The sequence below is a fragment of the Sarcophilus harrisii genome, chromosome 3, assembly GCF_902635505.1.
Source record: "Sarcophilus harrisii chromosome 3, mSarHar1.11, whole genome shotgun sequence".
Classification (NCBI taxonomy): domain Eukaryota; kingdom Metazoa; phylum Chordata; class Mammalia; order Dasyuromorphia; family Dasyuridae; genus Sarcophilus; species Sarcophilus harrisii.
In genome coordinates, this window is record NC_045428.1 from 272072401 (window position 1) to 272098376 (window position 25976).

The following is a 25976-nucleotide window of genomic DNA, read 5'->3' on the forward strand; positions in this document are numbered from 1 at the left end:
GAGGAGAGAGAGACAGATAGAGACACAGAGACAGAGAGAGACAGAGAGCAATGGAGACAGAGACAGAGAGATGGAGAGAGACAGAAAGAGACAGAGAGAGAGAGAGAGAGAGAGAGAGAGAGAGAGAGAGAGAGAGAGAGAGAGAGAGAGAGAGAGAGAGAAGGATGAAGAAAGGAAGGGAATAGTTAGTGAAAGGAGAGAAGAGAAGAGAAAGGTCAAACTTAGACTCTCCAGGTGACAAAATGTTATTCTGATGAGGGATGGGGAAGGGTGATTCCTTCTCTATCTAGTATTATGGCTGAATTTATTACCTCTTTTATTTGAAATATGGTCTAAACTAAATGAGTTTATATTTGGGAGTGTTATGCCTCAGTTCTCTTTAACTGTTCTGACTTGGTTTCCCTGAACTAGTTTCCTTTGTCTCAGTTTCCTTAACTGTTCTGTCAAATCCCCTTAATTGTAAAAACCCACTCTGCTCCATTAAGATTGGGAACCGTTTACTCTAAGGTTATAAATTGATAGCAAGATAAACAAGTGAGCAGAACTCCTGACCCTTCCCTGTCCTCAAGAATTTACAATATCCCTCTAAAATATTCCAAGATACCTCACTGACATCTTTATCTCTGGGTATTCAAACATCCTGTCTCTGGGCTTTTAGGAGTTATGGTCTCCCCCCAACCTGACAGAAGCTTTCCTGCCTTTTTGGGTCTTTGTTTCTAGGGTTATTTAAGGAATGGGGCAGCTCCTATTCATTGCTGGATTCTAGCCCTGGGACCAACATGGTTTCCTTGGTCCCAGTACATTTTTATCTCTGTCTGACTGGATAATTTGAGACGAGAGCCCTGTCTAGTCAATTATACTCTCCAATTAATAAACTATTGAAAACTCTCTAATCTTTCTCCTGCCTCAGTTTCTCCAGCATTACAGGAGTTTATATATTTGGGAGCAGAGTTCTACCTTTTAGTGTTTCTTCTTTCCCAATCTTAGGTGAATTAGTATCTCAAGGACCTTTTGAGTGTGAGAAAAGGGAGCCCTTTCTTACTAAAGGCCAAGTTCCCCATGATTAAATCTGGTCAAGCCACATGGTTGGATATAGGAGAAGGAGAGGCAAGTACCCAAACCCCAGTGGGCTTAGCAGCAGTTCTAGATAAGAAAGAACTTATCAACTAGGGCCATCCCCAAAATGGAACAGATTACCTTATGAAGGCTGAGCTCCCTGACTCAAGCTAGCACAATGTTGTATACATTTTATATATCTGAAGTGTTTGGTAAATATTTCTTGAATTGATTTTAATGTTGCAATGGTGCTATAAGCATTGATTGATTAATCAAATTGATCAATTTGATTAAAAGATCTCTAAGTTCACTTCTACTTAGTAAGCTCTGTGATCTCTCATTATTAAATCTGAGGTGACCCATATGTGTTGATGATCCAATGCTGGATTTTTATGATCCTTTGAAAAAGCTCAGCCAAAGCAAATTGTGATACATTAATAGGTCTTTTTCGTGTGCTGGAAGACACAGTGAATTTTAAGTATACAGATAAGTATAGTAAAAATTTGTGTAAATTGATAAGTGAAATAAGCAGAACAGAAAAGGAGTGAGGGGGTCTTGACTTGATTTGACTGATGAATTGATAATTAATTTATGAAATTATGAAATTGAGCAGGCATATGAAGTTCTTTGGATATTTGCTGGGAAAGACTACAATGGCAGTGAGATGTAGGTCAACAAGCATTTTAATAAGGCACAGAGGATGAAGGGGAAAACAAACATAGAAAGCATAGAGACAAGCAGTGAAAAGAATAGAGAGGCTGACAGGGTGGGGATGGGGATGAGGTAGGGAAGAAGTCAGGCAGCAATGGGAAATATAAAACTATGGGTAAGAACTGGAAGCACTCAGCAGCAGAATTGCAGATAGAGTTCAAAAAGTGCTCATGAGGGAAAATTTGGGGTCCCATTTTTATAGTTTTGGTGGAGGATATACTTTTATCTGTGCAACCTTGGGGTTCATTCATTACCATTTCCAAATCTTCTCAAAGTTGTTTGTAAAACTTTAAAGTTACATCTACATCATCATCTCAAAGTTATCAGCACCATTTGTGGTTCTGTTGGTCTTCCAGAACTTGTCAGAGATTTACATATCATAGGACCAAAAGGTCCCAATAACAAAGCCAAGATGGTGTCCCCTAATTCAGCAGAATAAGACTTTTGGATGATATATGACAATTTATAAATTATTCTCATTTGAACTTTGGGACAATTTGTATGGAATTTCTAGATTTCCCTTTGCGATCCTACTTCAGGCTATTGCTACTTTTCCTGATAAACTTATTATACTGACTAGAAGAGAGAGTAGAGGGTAAGTAATAGGACCAGAATAAGATACTTTTTTAACACAACTGATGGGTCAGTTTTATTGAGCACTTCCTCCCCATCGCCTTTTTTTTATTCTGTTATTCTATTCTATGTTACTATAAATGGCTCTCTAGTAGGGAAAAATAAAATGAAAAGGAAAATGATATGTTAACAAAAAACTTTAATTTTCCAACAACAAAAGGAAAAAATGCAGTACTTCCAAAAATAAGCAATGTAGGTTAATAAAACCTATCAATAATATATGAAGAAAAGTAAATGGCTCAGATCCAAGTCCAACAGAAGATGGAAATTTTCAAAGCTGGTGCTACAGGTTGACTTTGTCTTCTCACAAGAAAATATGTTAAACATCCACCATGGATTTCCCTAAACAAATATGAAAGAACAGTCATCATACCTTCAATATGTGTTTGTTGGATTCTCTGTCATCAGGTGAAACATACAAACGGATAAACACAGAGTTGCTATATTGTCCACGGAACACCGCAAGGGTCTGAAGGAGGCTGAACTTCCTTTCTGACCACACACCTTCTGGACCAATGTTAGATTCTAACACAGGCCAGCGGAAAGGAGAATGTCTCAATATGTGTAACAGTGGCTTAGCATCAGCTTTCTCTATTGCCTCTGAAAGAAAAAGAAACCACAATTGTTGATTTTTTCTCTTAAGGGGATTTACTATCAGGGCATTAGAGACTAAAACTTTATACTTAGATCTCAGAAAAGTTTTAGCTAGCAAAATGCTTATTACTTCAGGAGAAGAAAAGCATCCAACTTGTACATGATGTAAATATACTCCATGATATCTATATCAAGAGAGATGCCTAAGGAAATTTTCTTCCTTAAAAAAAAATCCAAATGCTCCAATTCTCCAATGGATCTCTTCAATGTAAATATTCTCTCCAATGGTGCAGATTGCATTCCATCTATATCTACCCATTCTGTGCAATCCACCTTCTGTCTGTGTATTCAAAAAGGCTTGCTATAATGGAGTAAGGGAATAAAGTAAAATAGATAAGAAAATAAAACTTTTTTTCCTTCCTAAAATATTCAGAACTCTATAATCTTTACCAAATAAAATATTCACCAAAATAAAATGTTGGATCACACCAGGAAACCATACTATACTCTATTAAGAAACAAGCCTTACCAAAGGAATAAATTGCTTATTTCATGTATTTTAAGTACTCATTAATTCATTTTGAAGCTTAATTTTTAATTAATGACCATTTATTTTCTCTATTTCCAACCTCTTCCACCCCATCTCTTGATATTAAAAAAAAGAAGAAAAACAAATATACAGACAAGCAAAACAATTTTCCACATAAGCCGAGTCCAGATTTTTTTTTATCATGCTACAAAATGAAATGTGCAAGACCAAAAGATAAAACTATATAATACAATAACATTGTAAAGACAAACAACTTAGAAAACTCTTATCAATGCAGTGATCTACTATAGTTCCAAAGGACTAATGATGAAGCATACTAATTAACTTTTTAGGGCCAGTGAGTCCACTAGTCTCTCTTGGTTCACATATGATGCCCAAATAATCTGAATGACTGAATATATTTGAATACCTAACCTACAATGAATGGGAATTCTTGAGAAAGCTAGAAAAGTAAATGTCACTTCTCCCTGTTACAATCAGTTCTATAATCAGGTTCAAGCCAAAGCTTCAAAGCATTAAAGAAAGGCAGGCTTGTGAGCCCTTATAGAACAGTACTAAAATTGCTGGCTTGGACCCCTGATATAAGGACAAGTTTATGTTAGGTATGGCTGGGAATCTGGGATCTCTTCAGAATCTTGAACTAAATTAGACTCTACTAGGATCATTCCCAAACAAATCCAAGGTAGATGCCTAGGAATTATCTTGCTTAGGATAATTCTCAGAACAGATTTGGACAAGCTGATGCACAAGTAATTACTGAAGTTCTTTATGTTATTTTCTTTTTTCTCAGTTATATGTAAAAAAAAAAGTTAGCATTCATTTTTTTTAATTTGAGTTCCAAAATTTCTCCTTGACTCCATTCCCTCTCCTCATTGAAAAAAAGTGATATAGATGCATGCAAAACAGCTTTCTATGTTATCATATTGCAAAAGAAAACTGTCCCCCAAAAAAGAAAAAGAAAGTTTAAAGCTTCAATCTTCATTCAGACTCATCAATTTTTTTGAATGTGCATACCTTTTTTTCCATCAGAAGTCCTTTGGAATTATCTTGGATCCTTGTATTGCTGAGAATAGCTAAATTGTACACAGCTGAACCTATACAATATTGTAATCTCCTGGTTCTGCTTACTTCACTTTGAATCAGTTCATTTAAATCTTCCTAGGTTGTTCTAAAAACATCATTTTATAGCAAAATAATATTCCATCACAATCATATACCACAACTTCTTAAGATATCCCCCAATTAATAAAGATAATTCCCTAATTCCTCAATTTCCAATTCTTTATTACCACAAAAAGAACTAATATATATATATATATATATATATATGTATGTGTGTGTGTGTGTGTGTATATATTTAAGAAATGAAGCTTTTATCAGAAAAATTTGCTATAAAAAAATTTCCCAGTGCTCTGCATTTCTTCTAATTTCGTTTGCACTGGTTTTGTTTGTATAAAAGCTTTTTAATTTAATATAATCAAAATTATATATTTTGCATTTTTAATGATCTCTAGCTCTTGTTTGGTCATGAACTCTTCCCTCATCTATAAATCTGACAAGTAAATTTTTCCATGATCCCCTTATTTGTTTATGATTTTACTTTTTATATGTGAATTGTGTATCCATTTTGATCTTATCATGATACAAGGTATAAGATGTTGGTCTGTACCTAATTTCTGCCAAACTGCTTTCCAATTTTCTAACAATTTTTGTCAAATTTTGTCAAATAACTTCTTGTCCCAAAAATTTGGATTTATCAAATGGTATATAACTAATATCATTTTTATTACTGAATAATGTCTATTTAGTCTATTCCACTAATCTATCACTCTAATTCTTATCTAATACCAGATATTTTTAATATTTACTGCTTTGTAATGCAATTTGAGACCTGGCACTTCTAAGCCAACATTCTTCATCCTTTTTTTAAATTGACTCCTTTGGTATCCTTGATTTTTTTTTGTTATAAATTAATGTAATCTCCTTGTCAGTTTTTTTTTAATTTACAATTTTTGCATTAATATCAATTTGATTAATATCAAAATTGGTCGATAGTTTTCTTTCTGCTTTTACTCTTCCTTATTTATGTAGTAAAAGAAATTTGGTAGTACAACTGCTTTGCCTATTTTTCCAAATAATTTATATAGTAGTGAAATTAATTGTTCTTTAAAAGTTTGCTAGAATTCACTTGTGAATCCATCTTCTTGGAAAACTCAATTGTAGCTTGGTCAATTCTTTTTCTAAGACAGAATCATGTAAGTATTCTATTTTCTCTTCTGTTGATCTGGACATTTTATAGTTTTGCATATATTCATACATTTCATGTATATTGTTAGAAATATGAGTATATAATTAAACAAAATAGCTCCTAATAATTTTATCTTCATTGGCAGTGAATTCACCCTTTTTACTTTCTATATTAGTAATTTAGTTTTCTTTCTTTTTTAATCAAATTAACTAATGGGTTAATTATTTTATTAAAAAAAATTTTTAAACCATAAAATTAGATCCTGGTTTTATTTATGAATTCAATGGTTTCCTTAGTTTCCATTTTAATTATCTCTCCTTCAATTTTCATGATTTCTAATTGGTGTTTAATTGGGGGTTTTAGATTTGTTCTTTTATTTTTTTTTTTAGCTTTTTAGTTGTATGTCCAATTCATTAATCTGTTCTTTATTTCATTGATGTAAGAATTTTGAGATATAAATTTTCCCTTAGGCACTGCTTTGGCTGCAAGCCATAAATTTTGGTATGCTGTTTCATTGTTGTCATTTTCCTTAATGAAATTAATGAAATTATTCTTTAAGATTAGATTATTCAGTTTCCAATTATTTTTTAACCTATGTTTCCACAACCCCTTATTAAATGTCACTTTTATTGCATTGAGTTTTTAAAAGATGCATTTAATAAATCTGCTTTTCTGCATTTGATTGTAAGGCTCTGATGCCCTAATATATCATTATTTTTGTGAAGATGCCATGTACACTTGAGAAAAAAGGTATAGTTCTTTCTCTTTTCATTCTATTTTCTTGAAAAGTCTATCATATCTAACTTTTCTAAAATTCTATAAATCTCTTAACCTTTTTTCTTGTTTATTTTATGGTTAGGTTTGTCTGGTTCTCAGAGGGGAAAGTTAAAGTCCCCTCACTAATGTGGTTTTACTATCTATTTTTTCCTGTAATTTATTTAACTTTTATTTTAAGAATCTGTATGCTAAACCATTTGATGCATATATGTTTAGTACTGATATTACTTCAGTATCTATGGTACCTTTTAGCAAAATAGAGATACCCTACTTGTCTCTAATTAGGTCTGGTTTTGCTTTTTTTAAATCTGAGATCATGCTTGCTACCCCTGGGTTGTTTTTGTTTTGTTTTGCTTTTAATCTTGGCAAAAGCCTAACCAGATTCTGATCTATCCCTTCACTTTTACTCTGTTTATGTGTCTTTGTTTCAAGAATGTTTCTTGTTTAAAATAGGCAAACATATTGTTGGATTCTAGTTTTTAATACATTCTACTATCCATTTCCATTTTAAATGTAAGTTCATCCCATTAGCATTAACAGTTATAATTACTATGTATTTTTCTCCATTCTATTTTTGTCTGTCTAGCTTTCTCTCTGTGATTTTACCCTGTATCTTTTCAAAAGTCTATTTTGCTTCTGAAAATTGCATCCTTTAATCCATTCAGTCATCTGTCAGTACCCTCCCATCTCCTTTTCTTCCCACTTCCCTGTTGGGTAAAATAGATTTCTATACCCATTGGCATATGTATATTTTTCTGTCTTTGAGTCAATTCCAATAAGAGTGAGGTACAAGTTTTACCTGCCACCCATTCCTATCTTTCCTTCCCCTAAAACCTTTTCTTTTCTTTTTTTTCTTTTTTTTTTATTTAATAGCCTTTTATTTACAGGTTATATGCATGGATAACTTTACAACATTAACAATTGCCAAACCTCTTGTTCCAATTTTTCACCTCTTACCCCCCACCCCCTCCCCCAGATGGCAGGATGACCAGTAGATGTTAAATACATTAAAATATAAATTAGATACGCAATAAGTATACATGACCAAAACGTTATTTTGCTGTACAAAAAGAATCAGACTCTGAAATATTGTATAATTAGCTTGTGAAGGAAATCAAAAATGCATGTGTGCATAATTATAGGGATTGGGAATTCAATGTAATGGTTTTTAGTCATCTCCCAGAGTTCTTTTTCTGGGCATAGCTAGTTCAGTTCATTACTGCTCCATTAGAAATGATTTGGTTGATCTCGTTGCTGAGGATGGCCAGGTCCATCAGAACTGGTCATCATATAGTATTGTTGTTGAAGTATATAATGATCTCCTGGTCCTACTCATTTCACTCAGCATCAATTCGTGTAAGTCTCTCCAGGCCTTTCTGAAATCATCCTGTTGGTCATTTCTTACAGAACAGTAATATTCCATAATATTCATATACCACAATTTATTCAGCCATTCTCCAACTGATGGACATCCATTCAGTTTCCAGTTTCTAGCCACTACAAAAAGGGCTGCCACAAACATTCATGCACATACAGGTCCCTTTCCCTTCTTTATAATCTCTTTGGGATATAAGCCCAGTAGTAACACTGCTGGATCAAAGGGTATGCACAGTTTGATAACTTTTTGAGCATAGTTCCAAGCTACTCTCCAGAATAAACCTTTTCTTTTCATACCTCTTTTTAGTGAGGTAATTTTCCTGATTCCATCTCTCTCTTTCCCCTTCTCCCAGTTCATCCCTCTCTCTTATCTATTAATTTTATTTTCTTAAATCATCACATCATAGTCAACTCACACCCATGTCCTCCTATTACTTACTCTTAAATGCCCTAATAATAAGAAAATTCTTAGGAGTTACAAATGTCATCATCCCATGCAGAAATGTAAATAGTTTCACCTTATTGAATCCCTTATGATTTCACTTTCTAGTTTACCTTTTCACGGCTCTCTTAAGCCTTGTATTTGAATGTTCAATTTTCTATTCAGCTCTGATTTTTATTCAGGCATGTTTGAAAGTCCTTTATTTCATTGACTATATACATTTTTTCGCCTGAAAGATTATACTCAGTTTTCCTGGATAAATTATTCTTAGTTATAATCCTAAATCCTTTGCCCTCCAGAATATCATATTCCAAACCCTCAGATCCTTTAATAGAGAAACTACTAAATTTTATGTTATTTTGACTGTGGCTCCATGATGTTTGAATTGTTTGTTCTTAGTTGTTTATGATATTTTCTCATTGATCTGGGAGCTCTGAAATTTGGTTATAATATTCCTGGAAGTTTTTTACTTAGGGATCTCTTTCAGGCAGTGATTGGTAGATTTTTTCAATTTCTTTTTTTCTCCTCTGTTTCAGGATATCAGAGCAGTTTTCCTCAACCATTTGTTAAAAGATGAGTCTAAGCTCTTTTTTCTCATGACTTTCCGATATTCCGATCATTCTTAAATCCTCTATTTTGAATCTATTTTCCAGATCAGTTTTTCACAATTTCTTTTATTTTTTTCCTTCTTTTGATTTTGTTTTATTGCTTCTTGAGGTCTCTTGGAGACATTATGTTCCATTTGCCCATTTCCAAATTTTAAAGAAGTATTTTCTTCAGTGAGTTTTTCAACCTCTTTTTCTATTTAGCCAATCCTATTTTTTTAAGGAGTTCTTCTCTGCAGTGGATTTTTTGTGCCTCTTTCACCATTTGTCAATTCTGTTTTTTAAGTTATTTTCTTCAGTGTTTTTGTGCCTCTTTTACCAAGCTATTACTGACTCTCTTCTCATAATTTTCTTGTATTACTCTCATATCTTTTTTCCAATTTTTCCTCTACCTCTTGTGTTTGATTTTTAAAATTTTATTTATGAACTTTAAGAAATTGATCTTGTTTCCAATTCATATTTTTCCTTGAGTTTTTGCATGTAGCTGTTTTGACATTATTGTCTGTTTTCTGAGTTTGTGTCTTTATCTTCTCTGTCACCATAGTAACTTTTTATTATCCAGTTCTTTTTGTTGTGGTGGTTGTTTGCTCATTTTCCAACCTATTTCTTGACTTTCAACTTCATGTTAAAGTTGGGTTCTTTTCCTAGGGTGAAGGAGGTACTGTCCCAAGCTTCAGGTTATTTTTTTTATTTTTTAAAAGCTAGTTCTGGTGGTTTGTAAGTTTTGGTGCTTCCACGGTGATCTAAGGAAACGTATATTCACTGCTCTCCCAGCCTGGGCAGAAGGGATCTTGTTTGTCCTGCAACCAAAAGCATTAGTGCTCTTTTTTTCACTAGTCCCTGCTGCCTTATGAACAGCCACAAGTATTCTTGTCTGTCCTGGAATTGTGACTGAGGTACCTGTTCCCCAGCAGTAGCAAGTACTACTGTTCCTCTTCACCCTGGGACTGTCACCCAGAATTGTATATGGATAATGCAACTAGGTCCTGAACAACATGTCCTCCAATTTGTTTTTAACCAGTTGTCTGACTTTCTTGCTGTTTGTGGACTGAGAGTTCCCAAAGCTACAGCTGTCACTTCTGCAATTGCCTCTCAGGCAATTGCCTGCTAAGCAATATTTCTTCTGCTAAGATTGCCATGCATGGCCTATGCTGTGTTTAGGGCTTGACCCCCACCCTGATATGACAGATCAACTTCCTAGGTTTTCTTTAGCTGGAAAATTAGTTCTGCCACTCCAGGATTCAATTTGAATCATTGTTTTAAAGTTCTTTGGAGAGGAATTTGGGAGAGTTCAGGTGAATTCCTGCCTCTATTTTACCATCTTGACTCCAACCCCTGTTGAATTTCTAATATCCTAACTTATATCCAAAGAATATTTTACATCTTTTAGAATCCAGTTCCCATAACTATAAATATTCATCCTAATATTAGATGTGGTAGGTTCTTTCCAAAATTTAATTGATGAAAGTTGTCAATAGCTTTAAACTTAAATGACACTTTTCAAGATACACAGAATTTCAAAAAATGTGAGTTGTAAATATTCATTGGATTTTGAAACTAAACCAGGATACTCACTCTCATTCATGCAAGATGCATAAAGAATTTTAGCTTTCTGGATGGCTTCAGTGTCCCTCCTTCTGCTTATTGATTTCTCTAGAAGTGCTGTGAAGTGTAAAAGAAAAAGTATTAAGTGCCCACTTGTGAGTGGTATTATGCTGGATGTCACATAAATCAAAATAACAGTGATGATTCCTAAAGTCTAGAAATTAACAATGCAGAACAGCCAGTGAATACAAAGAAAGACAGAGATGAGGGTGGCAGAGGTGGGAGGAGGGGAAGAAGGGGAATATTCATACAGAGAGTATATTCCAAGGAAATTCTTCAAGAAAACAAAAATCCTTTCTCCAAGATTTTATTTCCAGGTTCAAAATTAATGAATAGCCAGTTGCATCTAACTCTAAACTAGAATGTTTATTTCCTCTACCAACAATAAAAGAGTCAAAAATTCATTCCCACTTGAATAAGATGCCTAGCTCAATCATAGGATGAGAAATGGCAGGATGGAAAGAATGTTTGTATCTGGAATCAGAGAGGCAAGGTTTACATTTCAGCTCTGGCAATAATGATCTCTTTAATTTCCAAATCTGAAGGTCTTCTTTTGGTCCTTATGCTTCTCTACCTATTGCATATGGCATATTTAATTATTTTCTCCTGAAAACACTCTCTTCTGAGCTTTAGTGACACTACTCTCTTCTGGTGAGCCTCTTACCTGGCTGATCCCTTGTTCCAAGCCTGCTTTGTCATCTCATCATCCACATTTCCTCCTTTAACTGAATTTTTCCTAAAGTTTTGTCCTAAAGTCTCAATGACTTTATTTGCTTCCATGGATTAATTATCATCTCTATGCCAATGACTTTCTATGAACCCAGGCCCAACCTGTTCCCTGTGCTATATTCCAATTGCCTATTAGACATTTCAAACTTAATATCCCAGAAACATATTAATCTCAACACATCTATAACTAAACTTAATATCTTCTCTTATTTCATATTTCCCTATTTCTATCAAAAGTATCATTTGTATCTTTGATACAGTATCTGTACCTGACATAGTGGGAGCTCAATAAATATTGATTGATTGAATTTCAATCAAATTTTGGTTATATAATTTATTCTACCTTAATTAAAAATCTATCTCAAATAAATGCCATCTTGCATTGATATGTCATTTTTTAATTCTGGATCATGGGGAGAGGGTCAAAGGAAAATGAAAGCTTTTGATTAGTTGCTAAATAGATGGTGAATTCTAACAAGTTCTAGGAATCAGGAGGTGGGAGTGAGAAGCTACATATCTATTATTCTGACACTTAAATAGGTTAAATAAATTATCCAGTTCACTTCACTATGAATATGGCAGAGTCAGAACCTAAAGCCAGACCTTCTGATTCCACATCTGAGAAATTGTCCTTTTCCCCATAATCTCTTCAAAGAAGATTCGTAATATTTCATCCAAAGACTTTCCTAAACAATCTTGTATTCAACTACTTTGTATATATTTATTCTCTTTACATATATATGAATGACAACAAATGCATGATATATGTGTATAAAAGGACAAAATATGTATATACATATATGAATATACAAAAATTTCATATTTTGTACCTGTTTTGTTGTGCCACAGTTATCTTTTATTATCCTGACTCAGTTTCCCTAAATTGTCCTGCCTCAGTTCCCCTAATTGTTCTGCCTCAGTTTATAATTGCTCCCCTCAATCCTGCAAAGCCATCTCTCCCTCTTAATCAGAATATTTGATAAGGATAAAAGAGCTTATATTTTAGAATATCAGAATGCCTCTCCCCATTCCAAGCTATCAAAATATCAGATATTGTCTTATGAAGATGCCTCTCCCCATGTCCATGGTGTCCCCCATCTCCGGAGTTTCCCCTCATCCTGCCAGAATTGGATTATTAGAGTCCTGTTCCACTCTCAGTACCCTGACTCCACTCCTGCCTCGGTCTACCTCCTGTGTCTGAGTCACGTGTATATATGTCATTGAGAATTCAGATTGTTTGCTGTATGCTTGAAGATGATAGACTCATTCAGTCCTGGGACCAAACCATGGATCCATTTGGTCCCAGTAAATCTCTCCCTTTCAAATAAAATATCAAATACTCTCTAATTTCTATCTTGCCTCAGTTTCCCCAGCATTATATTATCCTCCAAGCCTAGCACAGTACCTAATAACACAGTTGGTGTCTAATAAATACTTGTAGAAAAATTAGTTGTATTACATGCAAATATATTTGGAACACAGGACTCATTTGATCATAAAAAGATTAGCAAGCTTATCCAACTTGCCTTAAAATTGACTTGCTTTTAAATTGCCTTAAGACTAAAATGTTAAAAGACTATTTAAGATGTAGCTACATAAACAAGATGGCTGGCATGCAGCTATTTTGAAGCAGCTTTCAAAATGAATCACTAATTTAAAAGCACTGATGTATTTTAAAGAGAATAAGATAATTAGCCTTTCAGTTCCTTTATGAACTAGGGAGACGAGAGCTCAGAAAGAAAAAAAAAAAATGCTTTAAATGCATTTAAAAGTAGTAGTATGACATAATGCATGTGAGACAAAGACTCCCAATTTTACTGGGGAATCATAGCAATTCTAACTACAGTGAAACTATTTTCAATGGCTACTGCCTATCAACTTGAAAAAAATGCTATTACCTACAAAACCTGAGTATAACATGTTTCTGATGCATCCTGAATAATCTACCCACTGTAGAGATCATCAGATTAATCAACAATTACATATTCGCTGAAAAGAATCCTACTCTTAATCTAAAAATCATGCTTTTCAAAAATCTGTAGCAAAGAGCCCCTCTCTTGTTGCATAAACACCTAAGTAACAGAAATGCAAGAAGATTAAAAAGAAAAAAAGGAAAAGGAAAGGGGAGAGAGAAGGGCACTGAATTTATTCCATTCATTATTTCTTTCCTGTGGGCTATCACACAACAATACAACAGACTAAACTCTCCCCAAAAAAGGGAGTGAAAGGAATGAAATTTTAAAGAGATAACTGTAGTCACATAAAATTTCTGTTAAAATCTTTTCATATGCTTTTTCAGTTTATCGCTTCAGTGCAAATAAGAAGAACCTGCTACAGTCTTCAAATTGCTAGGGAAGGTAGATATTCTCAATTTCATTTAGGTATTTGATATTGTTCAAGAATTGCAAATAATGTGCATACTACATACAACTTAAGGGGATGAGTAGGAAGCCAAGGATTAAGGAAATTTTTAAATAATAGGTATTTATAAAGGTGTGTCCCCAAGAGAAGCTGTCTGTATAGAGGGTTAGGTAGGTAAGAGAGGGCAAGAAGGAATGAAATATGATAAATAGTTCCATTCCAATGTAGAAATTATACACAGACCTAATTTGCTCTGCCAATATTTTGTATTTTTTTTTTTTGTATTTGTATATGACAAAATTTGTTGTTGTTGCTCTAAAGCAGATTCAAATATCCAATGTTCCTGGAATGCCATCATTCTCATCTTTTCTCCCTTCCACATCAGTCCTCCCAAATATACCCCCTCCCATTCTGAGAAGAGGCAGCATTTATATGCAGACCATGAGGTAGCAATCAGTGGGTAGCCATCATGTTTATGCATCTGTGAATGTGAATTAGTGAAAAGAGAGAAAGAAAACTAGACTGGGGATTCATTAATGAAGGGGAAACAAAGCCTACCACAGACAGCTCTTCTGGTCATTAAAGTGTCCCAAAAGCCTTCTAAGTACAGTTCTGCAGTACAGCTACCTCTCCACAAAACTTTAATTGTTTAAGCAAAGGAACTTTCAAAAATCACCAGACCTTCATTCAAATACCTTTTATCATGTTACCACAGAAACTGAAACCTCTGATTTATTCAGCCCTCTAGGCAGAACAAAGCTCAAGGTTTAAAATGTGTTCACAGTCACAAAACTTGTGCATTATAAATGTAAGCTTCAAACATCCACTATCCCTACCTAGAGAAAAACCATTTAAGACAAAACAAAAACAACCTAAAACAGCACTATAGGCAGCTCTGTAACAAATAAACCTAGACTGTTGTTTTCATCATCCTTCCTTTACCTACTCCTAATGGCAGCAAAAACAACAGAATTTATTAAATCTCTACTAAGTTGCTAGGGAGATAGCTAGCTAGCTCAGTGGAATCAGGAAGACTCATCATCTTGAGTTAAAATCCATCCTTAAACACTTACTAGCTGTATGACCCTGGATATGTCACTTAACTCAATTTGCCTCAGTTTCCTTCTATGTAAAATGAGCTAGAGAAGGAAATGGTCACCCATCTCAGAAAGAAAATCCCAAATGGGACCATAAAGAGAGAATTCTGAGAAGTCTAGGTATCCTACTTTCACTACCCCACCCCACCCCATTTTACATATATAAAATCTGAGGCTAGATCATTGTATTAGCCAAGAACCCACAGAAAGTAAGAATTAGAGCTAAGATTCATCCTTGGTCCTCTGACTCCACATCCAGTGCTCTTTTCCCTCCCTCAAATAGCTACAAGTTATAAAATAGTGGCCCCCATCTACAAATTGAGACGATAGCAACAGAGAACTTATCCCTCAGATATCAATAGCTAGAATTTACATAGCATGCTAAGCCTTACAAAGCATCATACATATACAGTCTCATTTGATCCTCATGAACAGGAAAAGTGAGTGCTATAATTATCCATATTTTATAATTTAGGAAACTGAGGCTAAGAGGTTAGGTGACTTACCCAGAGTCACATAGTTAGTAATTTTCTAAGGCAGGATTTTAATTCAAACCTTCCTGATTCTTTAACATCTACTATCCCAATGTTGTCAAACTAAGTAGAAATAGGAAGTTAGTAAAACATATAAAAGAAAGTTAGCCAGCACAGTAGATAGAGCTCTGGGCATGGAGTTAGGAAGACCTAAATTCAATCTGACTTCAGCCACTTAGTAGCTGTGTGTGTGACCTGAGTAAATCACTTAATCCTGTTTGCCTCAGTTTCCTCATCTATCAAATGAGCTGGAAAATCATTACTGTGGTATCTTTGCCCAAAAAAAAACTCCAAAAGAGAAATCACAAAGTATCAGGCATAACTGAAAACAATAACAACAACAAACTTTGTACAAATATCCTTTTGGACTTCATACTGACTTACTCTTAAAATGTAATGCTATTTATGTTTTATTGTATTTTTATTCTGTTAAATATTTTTCGTAATTAATCTGGCTATAGATGCTGTATGCAGCCAGTAGGTCATCTGTTTGATATCTCTGTACTACCCCATCCAGCAGCCCAGAAGGATAATGTGGGGTGAGTGGGGATGGTTATTACCAACAAAGAGGATGGGGGAAGTCTCCCTAGAAGAGATAGCACTTGAATTCAATAAGCAAAGAGGGGGAAGAGGGAGTTCTGATATAGGAAGAATATGAGCCAAAGTTAAAGGCATGAGAACACATTGGAATCAGGAGTTCAGTTAGTTAAGAGCATGGATAGCAGTATGGTGTCTAATTATGAGGGGCTTGATTGCCAAGAAGAATTTTTTGAAATTTAAGAGAAAAAATATGAATAATCTAAGGTTCTTTGATGTTTAAAAAAACTCCATGATTTCATCAATTAGGGCATTCTTTCCACCAGCAGAGATTGCAGGCACTCAGTGCCTTGGTCAAAATTTGTAATTACTTTGACCAAAATAATTACCAATAGTGGTCATTATCCTTATTCTGGTATTTTTCTAGGCTGGTCCACAGATAACAGATAAACACTCAAAATGAGGAGGTCCTAAGTAACAAGGTGGAGTTGGCAGATGGAATTATTCCTGGAAGCAAAGCCGGGAAGGGTATTGATGGGGATCAGTTTAATCTTATAACTTCACCTTGCTGTGTCCAGCTAGAAATCAAGTAATGTCAAACCCCTGAGGTTCCCCTATAAATCTGTCCATGGCTCATGCCATCTTTTCTGAATCCCTTTTGGGTCAGTCTGCCACAGCATTCTGCCTCATGGGGTCTTTCTCCACACCCCTCCTCCATGTCATGTGGTGTTTCTCCTCATTCCCTTACCATGCTTCATGGTGTCTCTCTAATAATTACCTCTTTTAGGGTGCTAAAATCCCTTTTAGGATTTAGCCTGCCAACTAACAGCATACTCCAATCTTATGAGATGTTCCCTTTCTCCTGATTAATTGTGAGTTTCACTAAGGAACTTGTCCTTTCCATCATTAACTGTTAAGATCCCTTTCCTTGCTAACTATAAGATCTCCCAAATCTAATTCTTATTTACTATTCCTGGGTCTACTGTAGATTACAGAAATAAAGAAATCTTCATTTTGTCCATAGCTCTTCTCCTAAATAAACCTACTTTGCCAAAGAGAATAACCATTGTAAATTCTTCACATGACTGAACCCCAACATTTGGTGCTTAAACATCAATCTCATTATTTAGAACTAGAAATTGTTCACCTAAATTACTCAATTTAATTAATACTCAAAAATTTTCTTAACACAGCTTGGGTTCCACCTGTATAGCTTTAAGAGTCTGGGTCACATTCAGATTATTAGAAGATGATTTTGGTTAAAAAATGAAGGTTGAAGAAGACCAAACCTTTCCAGCTTCCACAACCAAATGGATATTAGGAATATGCAAGAGTTAAAACTTTTAAAAATTATTTCTTGGACTTGACTCTGTTTTTGACAATACTTAAAACCTACCTTTAGATGGCATTATGACTGAAGGTCCCCTCTAATCTTATTATTTTTAGTCCTTGTTGATTTCCCAGACTACAAACTTCAATTTGGTTTACACACTCCTCATTTTATTTACTATACTGAGAATTTTCATTTTTCTAACTCATGCTGCATAGTTATTAAACTCTTGTTGCGTCAGACCTAGAAAATCCAAATCAGCTTGCAAAGCCTGTCGTCAATTCACATTTTTAAAAAAATAAAATTCAAGTTAACTAAGTCATGCTTCATGGATTCTATAAACTTTCTGCTTTCACTGTGACACTCATCTTTTTAACTACTCAGACAGACAATCAGCCAAGCATGGGATTAACTAAGTCTGTTTGACATACTGAAAAGACAATAAAAGATGATATTTCTCACTCTTCTGGAAAACTCATGCCTACAGATAGAAAGAGGCTGCTTGAATTGTTTATTTTTTTTCTTTTATTTTCCACGATCTTCTTATAAATGATAATTGTGGGTACACATCAGCTTGAGGGAGAAAATGGGGTAAGAAATGATTTACGAATCTTTAAGTAGCTCTAAATAACCCATCCAGATTGTATAATAACATTCTTTTTAAATGCAAAAAGTATACTTCTTTCTCTATAATTAGGTCTATTTTGTAAAACTGTCTAGCCCTAAAGGAAAGCTTAATGGAAGGCAACTTTTTTCTGCTATATTTATTATTGAGTATTGCACTTTAGAGAAATGAAATGAAATTTTAGCATTGCACTTTAAAAGAAGAACATCAAAATAAATCTACCAATGCAATTTTTAAGCTCATGAAAACTGCCTCTTAAAATAATTTCCATCACATATAATAATATAGCAGAATATCTAACATTTTCCTAAGCTTGTTATAATCCATGCCAATTTTTCCAATAAACATAGGAAAGGCAAATAAGAAAGTCTAGATATGTACATATGCACATATACATATATAAACACAAACACATAGATAGATAGATAGATAGATAGATATAAACCTTTATATCTATTTATATAGCTTTTTTTATATCTTGGGATTCATGGACTAGATTTCTTTCTTAAGGACCATGCCTTAAACCCAAATCACTCTGGCTCTCATTGATTGGCCAACAAAAATCCCAGGCTAAAACCTCTTGGTTTATTTGGGGGTCCTGATTGCCTCAGCGTAAACGTAAATAGCATTTATTTCTATTTTGTCTAGAAACCTTGAGGGTTCCCCCCCCCCCCAGAAGGATTTTTTTGACAAGGTAAAAGAGGTCATCGTCTGCTTCATTTTTTACCTAGTCTTAATCACTGTTTGAGCATTACTTCAATCAAACTAACACCTGTTAGTTAAAAAACCTTAACTTAAAAAGGTCAAGGTTTCTCACGGCATACAGAGCCATATTCAATGGTCCTGCTCTATATCTTTCCACTAAAAGGAGAAAAGAATTTACACAGCCCTCCCTCACGCAAATCCAACTCATTTGCATGTCATGGCAACACCTCCCTGATGTCATGAGCATCTTCAAGAATGAAGGACAAATAATATGTATATATCTACATATATGGATATAGATAAATATAACTTTCTGCCTACCTTGCAATTAGAAATAAAATAATCATAATAGATATAGCATAACAATAAAATGCTATTTTTTAGCATTCCTGGACTATTTTAGTACTATCTTAGTATTTATTAATGTCTGAGAAAGATTTCAGGCAGTAAACTGAAAGGGCAAACATCATTTACCTTTTCAAGATATTTCTCAGTCCTCTCCTTGGAAAGACATTTTGTATGTTAATGATGTCCCATATATACTGATCCACAATTAGGAAGGCACTCAATTTAACTTGATAAATGTTTGCTGAATGAGTGCTATGTGCAAGGACCACAATAAGTTCTGCGGGATATATAATAATAAAAAGAATACGAATAGCTAACATTCATAGAGCAGTTATGGTTTACAAAGCATGCTTTACAAACTACCTCATTTGAATATCACAACACTGTGAGGTAAGTACTATTGTTATCCTCATTTTACAGATGAAGAAACTAAGGGTGGAGATAGGGTAGGTGATTTTGCTAGGGTTACATAGCTTGTTAGCATAGGAGTTGCCAACTGGACTTGGGACTTCTTGACTATATTAGGAAATTTTTATCATCTAGCTGCCTACAGGTGAATTAAGCTACAGACTTTCAGATTCTTTCCTCAAGGATCTTAAAATCTAGTAGAGGAATGTAGAAATAATGCAAATAATTCTCTATAGGGGTTCAAAGGAGGAAAAGACCAGATTCTACTGTAGAAGTATAGGATAAAGGAAGGGAAAATCAGGGAAAACTTTATATACAAAATGGCTTTGGATGTGGGTCTTGAAGAATGCATAAAATATGAGAGGAAAGCATTTCAAACAGAACTCTAAGTAATCTGGAGAGGATAAGGAATGGTCCAAAAATAGGAAAAATAGGAAATATAGTTTGACCAGAGCATAAAGTACATGAGAAGTAGTGTGAGATAAACTGCAAAAGGGAGGTTGTTTATGGAGGAGTTTACAGACAAAAGGGAATAATTTAAGGTTTCTAAATAAGGGATTGGGTAGCTAGGTAGCACAATGGGCAGAGTGCCAGGTCTGGAGTCAGGAAGACTCACCTTCCTGAATCCAAATCTGGCCTCAGACACTTACTAGCTGTATGACTTTGGGCAAATCACTTAACCTTGTTTACTACAATTTGTTTGATGAGGGGAGCCCCAAAACTCTTTCTCATTCTCTTTCTCTCTGACTTTGGAGGGGAACGCTAAGCTCTCTCCTGAGAGGCCTGCCCCAGGGAATCAAGATAAAATGGTTTTCATTCTATTATCTGGGTTGACTCCTAACCCTATTGAGTTGGAGATGAGTCCAGGATTCATTCAATTACAAGATTTTCTATTCTGATTCCAGCTCAAACTGCTCCCAGCCTCTACCAAGAGCTTCCCCCAGCTTCTAGCCAAGGTTTCAATTATAAAAAGAGGCAACTTGGAGTTCACTCTTTGCAGAGGACCTAATATCCCACGTCAAGGAATCCCTCTCTCCCCTTGGCATAAGCTGCAACCCTCTGCCCATTGAAATGATATTCTCTTTCAGTGTTACTCCCTCTTTATCTTTATCTCTCTATTTCCCTAACAAGACCTTATTCACTTTCTCTGCTAAGATAGGATTTTTCTGTTGAAAAGTTTATATCTCTCTGTTGGGACCTTGCCACCAAGAAATTCAGTCTTTCTAGTAAAGGCTGACTTCCCAATGCCAATAATAAACTTCCTTTAACCAGACTAGCTTTTTGGGTTCGTAAATTCCTTTACAAAGTACTTCTGCACAGACCAAAGGGGTCCCCACAACTCCCTGCCCTCTGCCAAACCTCATCATTTGGGGACACAACCCTGAACCTCTTCGTATTCACCTATAAAATGAGATGTATAAGGAAATAGCAAAGTACTCAGAATCTCTGCCAAAAAAAAGTCCAAATGAGATCACAAAGAGTTGAACACAACTAAAACAAACCAAACAACAAAAAACAAGGGAATGCTTGCAGCTGATGCGGGAAAGATTCCAATCTTTGATTCCCAACCCCCCTAGCTAATGTAAATTACCCTTTGACTCACAAATCCTGGTCCCTTTGAATTCCAATAGAAGGTCCGGACCTGTCCCAGCCCCACCTGGATCTGAGCCAACTCTGGGGCTACACCCCAAAGCCCCTCGAGCTAAGTCTCCGACTTAAAAGGACCACACTGGGAACCCCTCTTTGCAGAGATTCCAAACATGGTCGCCATGTGAGGACCCTCTGTCCACTGGACCCTCTGTCCAGTGCCCTCTTTATCTCTACCTTCACCTACCTCCTACTTCTAGACTCAATAATAAACCTCTTTTATTAATCTAGCTCTCTGGGCTAATAAATGCTTTTATTGGGAATCCGCACCACTTCTAGACCTCATATACCGCCGTATCCTTGTGCCGAATCTAAGGGAGTTGCAGGGGAACTCTGTTTGACTCCCTGTACCCCAAACCTGCCACTAGACCTTAACTAAACCCTAATTTCATTTAGGTACCCCAAATGTAGACCTCAACATGTGGTCTACACCTCAACATTCGGTTCCTGACCTCAACACAGCTACACATGATAAGCACTTTAAAATGTTTTATCTAAATCAATAACAAGCATTTATTAAGCACTTAACTATGTTCCAGCACTATGTTAAACACTGGGGATACAAATACAAGTAAAAAGAAAAAATGGTTCCTGCCCTTAAGGAACTTATATTCTAATAAGAGAATATAACACTTAAAGAATCTGAAAAGCAGGGAAGTTGGGAAGGTAACAATGTGAACCATGGTTAAAAAAAAAAAAAATCCAGAGAATGGAGAAAGGCTAATCTGGGCTCTTTTTCAAAATGGAGGTTCAAGGAAGAAATAGAAGGGGACCCCAAGATCAGAGGGAGAAGGCAAGTGAGTCATGGTAGTAAAGTCCAGAGATCAATAGATAGAGAATAAATGAGAGTGAGACCAAGAGCAAGCAGGGGTCACTGAAGATTTTTGAGCAATGGAGTAATGTAATCAGATCTGTATATTAAAAATAACAGATTACATTTAATTCAATTCATTATAATAGGGATTAAACACATGCTATATTCAAAGGATTTTTCTAGATATCATCTACACAAAAACAAAAATTAGACAAGTTATGTTTATGTTCTATGGGGAGAGGAGTAAGGGATAAAAAATGTACATAAATAAATAGATTTTAATTTGAAGACAAACAGCTAGATAGAACAATGGATAGAATGCTGGGTCTGAAGTCAAAGAGACCTGAATTCAAATATGACCTCAGATACTTACTAGGTGTATATTCTCAGGAAAGTCACTTAACCCTGTTTTCCTTCGCTTCCTCATCTGTAAAATGAGCTAGGGAAGGAAATGGCAATTCGCACCAGTATTTTTGCCAAGAAAATCCTAAATGGGATTCCAAAGAGCTGGACACAACTGAAATGACTGAATATCAATAAATTTGAAGGCAGAGAGGGCACTAACAATAAAGGGAATCAGGTCTGCTCCACAAAAGAGGTAGCACATTGATTGAGCTTCTTAAAAAATGATTCTAAGAAGGCAAAAGGAGACGTATTCCAGGGCAATGAAAGAATGCAAGTAATTGATATAATGTTCAGTTAAGTGACTTGTTGGCAGTCCAGTTTGTCTGGAATTTAGAGTTAAGAAGTTGAAAAAATGTGGAATAGAAAGCTAGGTGGGTACCAGATTGTAAAGAGCCTTAAATACAAGCCTAAAGAGTCTATATTTTATCCTAGAGGAAATAGGAACAAATGAAATTTTGTGAGCAAGGAAGTAATATGATCAAACCTGTGTCTGAAGAAAATTATTTTGGTAGTTGGATAGAGGTCCCAAAGACACACTGTGTCTGCCTTGGATATAAATATAATCTATCATGTTTATGGTTTTCTTAATGTTGCACTATCTGGGCATTCTTCATATAAATCCTGCCTTATCACAGTGAATAATCTTTAGAATATATTATATATCATCATTGCTAATATTTTACTCAGTATTTGTGCATCCAAATTCATTATTGATGCTTTCTAATAGTTTTCTTTCTTTGCTTTCTCTTTTCTTGGGTGAAGATAGATATGGGCCATTAACCTTTTTGTAAAGACCACTCTGACCATCTGGTCAAGCCTGGGGACTCCTTCTCATAATCGTGCTTTTTAAACATATTTGTAAAAATACATAGTAAAACAAAAGAAATGAATTATATTAAGTTGTTGTACAACTGTGTCCAATTCTTTGTGACCCGCTTGAGGTTTTCTTGGCAAAGGTACTGGAATGGTTTTCCATTTCCGTCTTTAGCTCATCTTACAGATGAAGAAACCAAGGAAAATAGGATTAAGTGACTTGTCCAGGGTCACATAGCTGGTAACTGTCTGAGGAACTCGATGATGTGTCACTCTACATACTGCGTTACTGAACTAACCAATTATATGATGTAAAATTGTCAAAATATTTTTTAAAATAGGTTTATGAACCAAGGTTAAGAATCCCTGAGCTAGGAGAAGTCTGGTATCTTCTATTTCTATTTCTTCAAACAATTTATATCATACACAAATTAATTGTTCTTTGAATGATTAATAGCATTTGTTTGTAAATCTATCTGGGCTCTTGTTTTCATAGACACTTCAAGGAATGATGACCACGACTCATAAAATGCTTTGTCAAGGCATGCTAAAACCAACTCTGCTGGCTCCATTTTTTTTTCCTCTCCAAAGAAGATCTTTAAATTTTCCATTCAACTGTAAAATCTTTTGTCTAATTTCATTTATAGCAAGAATGTTAAGATTAATGTGATTGAATTTTCATGTCTACTAGGTTGCATGACAAGAATTTCACTTTTAGAATAAAAACAATGTTTAAAGACAGCCTAAAAATGATAGGATTCTTGGTACCTTCTGCTCCTTTCCCACTACTCTGCTGCTATGATTGCCAAAGTAAAGAGAGCCATGCAAGATGAAGGCTAGTTTGTGTTTTTCCTTGTTTTATGGATAGTCTTGGGCAAAGGGTTCTTGATGCGGTAGCCATTCTATGATGAACCTTTCTCTCCTTCACAAAGTTGGTCTTCAGAAAGATAAAATATCCATAGTAACAGAAAAATAGATAATTCACATAAGTAAATTTCAACAAGCCACAAATGAACAATTAAAGTAAAAAAACATGACAACAGCCCAAATTGATTTACTAGTGAATCATTCAAAGAACAATTAATTCTTATGTGATATAAACTCTTTGCAAAAACAAACTAGAAGATACTACACTAGTTCTAGCTCAAGAGTTCTTAATCTAAGTGAACAAACTTGTTTTTAAAATATTTTGACAATTTTCCTTTTTGTATTTTAAGATTATGATGTTCAGTTTCTCTTTTTGAAATTTATGTGAATTATCTATTTTTTGTCAGTCTGGGTATTTTATCTGCTTTCTGAAGACCAACCTAGTGATGTAGGACAATAGATTAGACACCATGTGATAACTCCTTTTAACTACAACCACTTATGAAACAAGGAAAAACATAAACCAGCCTTCAACCTTGCATGGTCCCATTTACTTCTACAGAGATGATAGCAAAGTAGTGAGAAAGGGGCCAAGAGTGCCAAGAATTCCATAGGCTTTAGATTCTCTCTAAAACTACTTCTTTTTGTTCTAAATGTAAAATACTCGTCCACTGAGAGTACTTGCTCCTGAGGGCAGTCAAATAAGTCTTGACATTCTTGAAGTCAGAAGACTTTAAAAGATGTACAGTAAAAGGAAAATTCAGAGTTCTTTTTTGGAGAGAAAAAAATTGAATTGGTAGAGTGGTTTTGCCTTGAATCCATAAAGGACAAAGGCACTAAGAAACATCATGCTATGATACATGTCCCAAAATATAAATGATTGCCATTTAAGCATCAACATGTTTTAGAGGATAAAGAGGTAGGATACAAAAAGGATGCAAATAATTCAATAAGACCCTCCATAATAAATCAATATATATTTTAACATTAAATCATTTCAGTGATAAAGTGGGCATAGGGGAAGATACTGAAAAATATGTGACAAAAGAAAAAAAGGTAAAGACGTAAAGTATACAGAAATTTCATAGCTATATCTCATGCTGTCTTGAAGAAGCAAGCTGAGGAATGCTCACCTTTAGAGCAAGATATATATATGTGTGTGTGTATATGTATGCATGTATCAAATATTTACTTTATAATTATATGCACATATAAGTATAATGTAAATGAAAACATCTCTAAATGGCACCCAACTCAAATGAACTTCAGTGACCAGTCTTCATTGCAGAGGACTGATGAGGAAAAGTAAAACTAAACTAAACAAAATCTCTCCTCCACTTGGTAAAGAGGTGGTAGAATATAGGTTCAGAATGTTGTATATACTGTTAGGAACTCACTGTCAGTTGATTTTTCATAATTGCTTCTCTGGCTTCAAGGGAGAACTATATGAGGAAGAAATATATCAGAAAATGTCTGTGACATAAGAAACAAAAGTCACAAACTGAATTTTCTAACAAAAAAAAAAAAAAGATAATCTATGTGATTCATTTATTTCCACTTTATCTAAATCTTCCCATTCCCACCCCAAGTCAGCCAAACTAAATTATATAGTTTCTGTCCTACCTTCACTCAATCTCTCAGTCTCTACTTCCATTTTAAATTAGTATATGCCTTTTTCATCTAAGATCAAAAATAAAGTAATTTTAGTTTTTGGTTTTGTATCCCACCCTTTCAGTTACCTTAATCTGTTTGCCCTGAATTTGCTCAGTACTTTCAACTCCTACTCACAAGCTTATTTTTTTAAAGGCAAGTTGTTATTATTGAGGGACAGTATGCCAAAATGAAGGTTATGGGGTGTATTTGACTTTAAAAGAAAATTAATGTTGTGAAATTCCCCAAAGTCATGCTAGGAAAAACCTCTGAAGTGAGGCAAAAATTATATATGTGCATGCATGTGTGTGTGGTATGCACTTGTTCACAGGAGCAGCGACTGTTGAGGGGAACTGGGGAGTTCAGGGATCTTGTGGGAGTCCGGGAGGTATTGTCTACCTGAATGCTTATACATGTGCACATTAATACACATGTAGACATATGCATATATATATACACATAAGCATACATATACACCTTATAGATAGATAGATAGATCCATTATTTAA

General features: G+C 34.8%; 1 protein-coding gene across 1 annotated transcript in view; it reads right to left on the bottom strand.

Moving 5' to 3' along the window:
- PHEX (phosphate regulating endopeptidase homolog X-linked) overlaps positions 1–25976 on the bottom strand; it is a 259922-nt gene that overhangs the window by 187670 nt on the left and 46276 nt on the right. The window contains exons 4-5 of the mRNA XM_003763504.2: positions 10569–10655; positions 2774–3000 (exon numbers count right to left, since the gene is read on the bottom strand). Of these exons, the coding sequence (XP_003763552.1) occupies positions 2774–3000; positions 10569–10655 (314 nt within the window). The remainder of the gene's footprint in view (positions 1–2773; positions 3001–10568; positions 10656–25976) is intronic.